Source organism: Branchiostoma belcheri, unplaced genomic scaffold (genome assembly GCF_001625305.1).
Source record: "Branchiostoma belcheri isolate BF01 breed outbred unplaced genomic scaffold, Haploidv18h27 scaffold9, whole genome shotgun sequence".
In the NCBI taxonomy this organism is placed as follows: domain Eukaryota; kingdom Metazoa; phylum Chordata; class Leptocardii; order Amphioxiformes; family Branchiostomatidae; genus Branchiostoma; species Branchiostoma belcheri.
The window spans coordinates 557963-564866 of NW_017804575.1; the positions used below are offsets into that span (position 1 = coordinate 557963).

Here is a 6904-nt window from a genome sequence, read left to right on the forward strand (position 1 = left end):
GCTTAGACTTGGTCCCTCTGTGTCATGAGACAATGCTAGGATATTGGATTGGACAATGAACAAGATTATTTCTTATGGTGAGTAAAAGAAGCTATATCTGTATCTGTATAGCCGGTATAACCGCCTTTCGGCGTAACACACCAGCTTCGCAGGCACGCGGCGCGGCGGCTGCTGGCCCTATATGAATCAGGGCCCTTGTGTGTGGGGGGTGTGTGTGTGTGTGTGTATGTATGTGTGTGTGTGCGTGGCGTAAATTAATGTAAATGGTTTAGATTTTAGTTTAAAAATACTTTTTATCACTCGTGGCAAAAGGTTGTAACGTAAAGCAGGAGAAGATCACGTTTGGCGGGATGGGAAAAGAACCTGGAAAATTCTTCGGGAACGTCGGAGTTGCCGTATCTGCTGACAATGAAATATTTGTGACTGATTTCGATTGGAAAGACCAACGAGTCCAGGTCTTCAGCATAAATGGGACCTATCTCCGCCTCCTTTCTACAGTCGTGCCGGGTGAAAGTAAGACAATGCGCCCTTATGGTCTAGCTAGCGACGCGGAGTCTGGCTACCTGTGGGTACTGGGGAGAAGGCATGTCGTACAGTACAGTAAGAACGGACAGCCTATCAAAAAATTTGACGTGAGCCTCAAGGGCGTCTTTCCCGTCATCGCGATGGACGTGCGCAACAATAAAGTTATTGTGGGGGACTTGAATACAATTATGGTGTTTGATCCAAACGGCTCTCGCATTTGGAGTTCAAAATTGCCTACGGAAGAGGCGATCATGGGCGTCACATCGGACAAGGAGGGAAATGTCCTGCTGACGGATTGGAATAAAGGCGTCTACAAGTACAATACCTACGGAGTAAAGATATTTGAATTCGGCACCTGTGGAAAGGGGCAATCGATCTCTCCCAGAGGTATTTGTCTGGACACCTCTGGTCGCATCATTGTGGCGAACGAATACAACGACCGAGTAGACATTTTCACAAGTCAGGGCGAATTTGTCCGCTCCATCGCAGGCATTAAATTCCCGCAGGCTGTCGCTATGGGACCATGTGGAGAGTTGGTGGTGACTAGCCGATATAACGTTATTATCTTCCCACGACACATGGTGCTTCCTTGAAGCCCTACATTGTGTTCCCTTTATGGTTGATTTTGTTATCTCTGCACGACTGATTCTCTTTTGTTTATGTACCATACATATTGTATTATCAAATGAAGTCGTATAAGCCCACACGAGCTGGGCGCGGGAAGCCTCATTCATTCATTCATTGTAACGCGTAGATTGTCAAAATTGTTGTCTTTGAGAGGAAATTTGCCAGTCAGTTACACGTCTCATTACAAAAGTCTTCATCACAAGTCTATTGTCAAGTGATTTTTAGAGGATCTCATTACACAAGTCTTCATCCCAAGTCTTCATAACATACTATATTGCAGGCCAGTGTTATGTATCAGAAACCTTCCTTCGATGTATAACAAATTTAAAATTTCTAACGTCAAAGTAACCATATCTATTGTCTAGTGGTTTTTCTTTTTTCAAAATTTGATGTATAGGAGTCTGTAAAGAAACAAAATTAAAAGTTACTAAAGGTACAGGTTTGTGTCAACATGTTTTAAATCTATACAGATGGCCGATTATTATAGCAATGCATGATGCAGAGCATGGAACCATGGCCAATTTGTAAACACAGCTATAAGTCCTGTGTCAGACAACACGATTCAAGTTTGAAAATGATGAGAAATTTTAGCAACAATGTCAATATACTTTAAGACAATTACTGTAGCATAGCATGATGCAGAGCATGGAGCCACTTCCAGGACAGTTCAAGTTTGAAAGTGATGCAAAGCAATGGCGTAACAAAGTTAGTTACTTCCGGCTCCCTATTGTCACTAGCTAGGCACCATTGAGTATAGCACCCAGGCCAGAGCCTCGGATGAGGTATTTTTTTAGAACAGGGGAAAATCATTGCGTGCGCTGTGTGCGCATTAAATTACTAGTAAATCAGTGTGGCCTAATACAAAGCATTGTCTTAAGCTATTGGCTCAGCAACCAGTTCGAACTTCTTGGGTGAGTTCGTTACGCCGAAGACCCCTGTGGTGGACGGCTTAGTTGCGCCCTCTGGCAGTTTGAAAGTGAAGTGCTGCAGCAGGGACGTGAAGAAGACGAAGAGCTCCATCTCAGCCAGCTGTTTCCCCAGGCACATGCGCGGACCTACACGGGTTAGAAGATGCAATCCTGTCTATGTTGGCCATCTGTCAAAGATTACACTTTCTAAAAGTTCCCTCAGTCATTGTCAAGTTTGTCTATTTGTTTGTACATGTCTTTGAATAATTCTTTTATCGCAACGACTGTTTTTATTACATGCTGACGTCACTACCTTGTAAATGATTCCCCGGGACACGAAGTTGCAATAAGGCTCCTGTACTTTCTATTATAACTATTGATAGATTAATTCTTTGAGTTTGCATGTAGACACATATTACAAACATTAGGTATGGAGGTAAATTAGATATAGATGCATTACAATCGCTTTCTTTTCAGTTTTGCGGGTGCTTCCATAATAAGATTTAAAATGATTATTTCATTGAGGAATAACAAGAGAAAGACAAGGAACAGTTGAGTTTACGAGCACATGTGGTACTACTGTATCACTACGAAACAGTGAGGTAAAGATTAGCGGCGACGTGATTTGCTTGCTGAGGTCGGAGCAAACAAACATTTTAAGTTTGGTACACACACAAGGCAGGCCTGGTGTGAATCTACACTACGACACTTCCATACACCTCTTCCACAGCCCTTCCATTGCTGCCAAGGGATATACCTTCCATCCATACCGTTTTTCCCTTCCACACTGTGGGCCGTGGAAGAGCGGTATGGATGGAAGGTATATCCCTTAGCAGCGCGGTGTGGAAGGGCTGTGGTAGAGGTGTATGGAAGTGTCGTAGTGGGCCTTCGTATAAATGAATGCCTCTTACCGACACCAAAAGGAATGACGTGGTCGTCCCTCTGGTACCGTCCCTGGGCGTCCAAGAAGCGACCGGGGTCGAATTTTTCGGGGTTCGGGAAATGTTCCGGGTCGTAGTGCACTGACCACAGGTTGGGCTGTAAAACAGGAATACGCAGGAATATGCAGTTTTTGTTTTTCTAACAGCAGAGTCACGGGAAGTCGTATAACATATGAATAATAAAAAAGACGAATTATGGAGGTAAGTGAGGGTATAGTAAAGTAGTGAGGTAAGTCAGGGAGGGAGTGAGGTCGAATTGGAGGTAAAAATGGTCTCCCTGCACTTAAGTTGGGACTTAATTGTAGGGTTAATAAACTTGAGGATTGTATTTTTATGACCGTCTCCAGGACCCCAAAATGTATAGATTTTGTACAATGTACAAAAACAAGTAAAACTATTTTAAAAGAATTTTTAATTTTTTAAAGCCCGGCCCACTGTACCTTCATACCAAATTTCAGGTCATTTGTCCCTAAAATGAAGAAATTGAATCCATGCAACAAAATGGTAGGTACTGGAGGAGAAGTAGGAAAAGAAACATGGGGAAGAACAATATACCTACGTTATGGACGGAAACAATAATCAGACATTAAACTCACCAGCACCGTCGTTTCCTCTGGAATGTGGTATCCATGGAAACTGGTGTCACGTGACATGGCGTGGAAGACACTAATCGGCAGGATGGTGGCCATGCGCGCCACCTCCGTCAGCACGGCGTCTGTGTACGGCAGCTGCGCACGGTGGGTGGTGGACGGCGGCTGGTCGTGTCCCAGGACAGTGTGGATCTCTTCTTGGACCTGGAAGTAAAAAAAAATATGTCTATCCGTGTATCAACCTTACATCATTAGGTTGATAAGACACTGAGTAAAGAGACTCTTTTTACACAACCAAGTGTTTTATTTAGCCGACGTTTCGGTGACCGTCTGTCACCTTCCTCAAGGCAATTCTGACTGGTTCACATTGCATTGCAGCACTAGTGTTCTTTATACTTCGTGCTTTTAAATAAGTGACCTCCTTTTTGTGTATATATCCAACTTCCGCACGTTTGGGAACGTATTGTAGATACATTTCCCAGTAATCCAATCACGCATATGGGTAGATATGTAAATATTGTACATTTGGGAATGCATCTGTAGCAGCGACACCAGTGCTGCAATGCAATGTGAACCAGTTAGAATTGCCCTGAGGAAGGTGACAGGCGGTCACTGAAACGTCGGCTGAATAAAAAGACTTGGTTGTGTAAGAAGTACCTTTCGTTGGATATCCGGGTTGAGAATCATGTACAGAAAGGCCCAGTACAGAGTAGTGGAGGTTGTTTCAGAACCGGCGGCGAACATGTCAAACAGCACTAGTTCTGTGTACTCGTCAGTGAACGTAGTCTCGCCGATGTTCTCGCGAGACTTGGTTTCCTTGACGTATGAGTCGATAAGGTCCCGGATGTCATTGGCATCGAACGTGTCCTTGTGGGAATCCATTTCTTCTTTAATGTAGCCTCTGATGACGCCCAGGACGTCTTGAATAAGTTTCGTACCTCGCCCCATTCCCGGAACGTGTCGTAAGATGGGGAAAAAGACCGCCAGTTGACCCAAAAAGTTGAAGGCAAACCCTCGGTCAAGAGCGTCCATCAAGCGAGTAAACTTGTCGTCGTTGTATTCAAACCTGATGAAAAAACAAGGAAGCTGAGATTTCAGACTTCTAGGAATCTTTTTCCGTTCTTTGCAAGTGTATTAGAAGTGATTTGCATAATTACGGGAGAATAATTGGATGGACAGAAACTCATACGATTGTACAATTTACTTTACTACAAATAAGGCATTATACCATTAATGGAGACCTAGTAACATCCTCAATCAATTGACCCCCCCCCCCCAAAAAAAAAGGCGCCGGCCAAAGCGCCGCCGGCCTCAGCCCTGGAAGTAATATACAATAAAATTCAATGATGTTGTGGCTCACATCTAGGTTGGGAAAGAAATGTGAAAATGTTCGTCACATTTTAAAGCTGAGGCTACACTAATTTAATTAATCTGGTTCGCTGTATCTTTCTTATTAATCTAAATCAACTCCAAATGATAATATGTCGGCAAGAACAGTTGAGGAAAGTCAGAGTTGTTACAGTTTTTTCATCTAACATTTTAGTAATGTGATTGCAAGTTTAAAATTAACGTTAATTGCTTTCATTAGAAACAACAATTTAGTATGTTGAATTCTCGGCTCCTATATCGTAGCATTTGGGGATTTTACAGGATGCCTCGGCCTGCTTTTTTTGTTTTTACTGTTTTGCTCTATCCCTTCATTTTTTTCTGACAAAGTACAAGAACCAACAAATGCTATATTAGTGTGGCGTTACCTGGATCCGAACACAATAGAACAAATGACATTTGTGACTGCATTCTGCACCATGCGGCCGATGTCGAACGGCCCGCCTCCCATCCTCAGGATTTCCGCTTGTAGAGCCTCAGACTCCGCCAGGATCTTCCCCTCCAGACTCCTCTTCCCGAAGCCGAACTCCCGCAGAGACATCAGGGTGAACTTACGGTGCTCCTTCCACGCAGGGCCGAATGGAGCCGCCACGATGCCTGGAAAATTCGGTTCCTCCCTTTATTCATTTATTCATTCATTCATCCATCCATCCACCCATTCATCTATCCATCCATTCATCTATCCACCTGTCCATCTATTCACCTATCCCTCCCTCCATCCATCCATCCACCCATACATCCATTCATCCACCCATACATCCATTCATCCACCCATACATCCATCTATTCATCCGTCCATCCATCCATCCATCCATCCATCTATCCATCCACCCACCCATCCACCCATCCATCTATCCATCTATCCAACCAACCAACCATCCATTCATCCACGCACCCATCCATCTAACCATCTATCCAACCATCCATCCATCCACGCACCCATCCATCTAACCATCCAAATGATCCATTCATCCATCCATCCTTCCTTCCATCCTTTCATTATAGATTTATGCACAGGCCTTTTTTTTCAATTTTGGGGTATTGTTAGACGAGATGTAAAAAAAATAGACCAGTCCTGACTGCGCATTACAATATGCAGTTCAACTTCAACCTATGAGAAAGAGGCTGTTTCTGGTTCGACCAATGAGAGAGTGGCTGCATGTCAGTCGAATTAGTTATTTTTGTTCTTATTTTGCATTTTTACGTCTTGACGGAGATGCACGGGTGGGGTTTTAGGGTCAATCTATCTCTGCAAACAAACTAGATCGTCACGTTAATTGACCCCGATCTCCTATTGGCCAAATCGATAATAGAATTGACGGGCAAAGTAATAATATATAGCGATAGGGTACAGGGTTACTTACCTAGCCTCTGTGGGTTGAGGAGCGATACTATGGCGTTCACTGGTCTGCTGGAAAAATCTTCTGCTGTCTTCACCAGGGCCTCGTAAATGACGTCATATCCGGACAGCACAACCATGGTCTGATTCCCCAGCTGTATCCGGTAGACTGGCCCGTACGTCTTCGCCCATTCAGTCATCGTCACAGCAAGATGCCCCTATAGGTAAGGGTAGGGGATAGACCAATCGGGAATGTCTATCACAATTAGTACTTCAACCAATGAGGAGATGGCAATTAGCGGTTTAACCAATGAGTGAGCTGTTACGTACGTGCTCGTCGGTTTTATGTCTCTATTTTGTATTTCTACGTTTTCATGGATAATTTTTGTTGTTTTTAAATTATAGTAGATGGCTACGTTGGAATAATTGAGAGTAAAAGTAAATCAAAACACTCGGTAGAAGTGCCCAATGTGCTTAGTCAGATTCTTTAGAACCTAAAATATGCGTGTAATCTCCCTCTGCCAGGCGATGACAAAAGAACCACTGACCAATGTTTTGAGAACCCATGCATACAAGTGTACCCCTAAA

The 6904-nt window shown here is 43.6% G+C and overlaps 2 protein-coding genes across 2 annotated transcripts in view; one reads left to right on the forward strand and one right to left on the reverse strand.

The window, feature by feature from the left end:
• Positions 1-1397, forward strand: part of LOC109487573 (E3 ubiquitin-protein ligase TRIM71-like) — a 4588-nt gene extending 3191 nt beyond the window's left edge. Inside the window, exon 2 of the mRNA XM_019791580.1 lies at positions 313-1397. Coding sequence (XP_019647139.1) covers positions 313-1118 — 806 coding nt within the window. The 3' untranslated portion in view covers positions 1119-1397. The remainder of the gene's footprint in view (positions 1-312) is intronic.
• Positions 1398-1974: 577 nt separating this feature from the next.
• On the reverse strand, positions 1975-6540 carry LOC109487852 (cytochrome P450 2U1-like). The gene is made up of 6 exons (XM_019791953.1): positions 6342-6540; positions 5346-5574; positions 4249-4657; positions 3598-3795; positions 2972-3098; positions 1975-2207 (listed from the first exon to the last, which is right to left on the reverse strand). Exons 1-6 carry the CDS (start codon positions 6514-6516, stop codon positions 2026-2028), a joined length of 1320 nt encoding a protein of 439 aa, XP_019647512.1. The 5' UTR covers positions 6517-6540; the 3' UTR covers positions 1975-2025.
• Positions 6541-6904: the final 364 nt, after the last annotated feature.

Bases quoted from the DNA above. Each gene is read 5' to 3' on its own strand.
- LOC109487852 (XM_019791953.1), bottom strand. From the start codon at position 6,516: ATGACTGAATGGGCGAAGACGTACGGGCCAGTCTACCGGATACAGCTG. The intron at 5,575-6,341 runs GTAAGTAACCCT...CGAATTTTCCAG, and splicing joins CCTCAACCCACAGAGGCTAG to GCATCGTGGCGGCTCCATTC. The intron at 3,099-3,597 runs GTGAGTTTAATG...CCTGTTTTACAG, and splicing joins CAGAGGAAACGACGGTGCTG to CCCAACCTGTGGTCAGTGCA.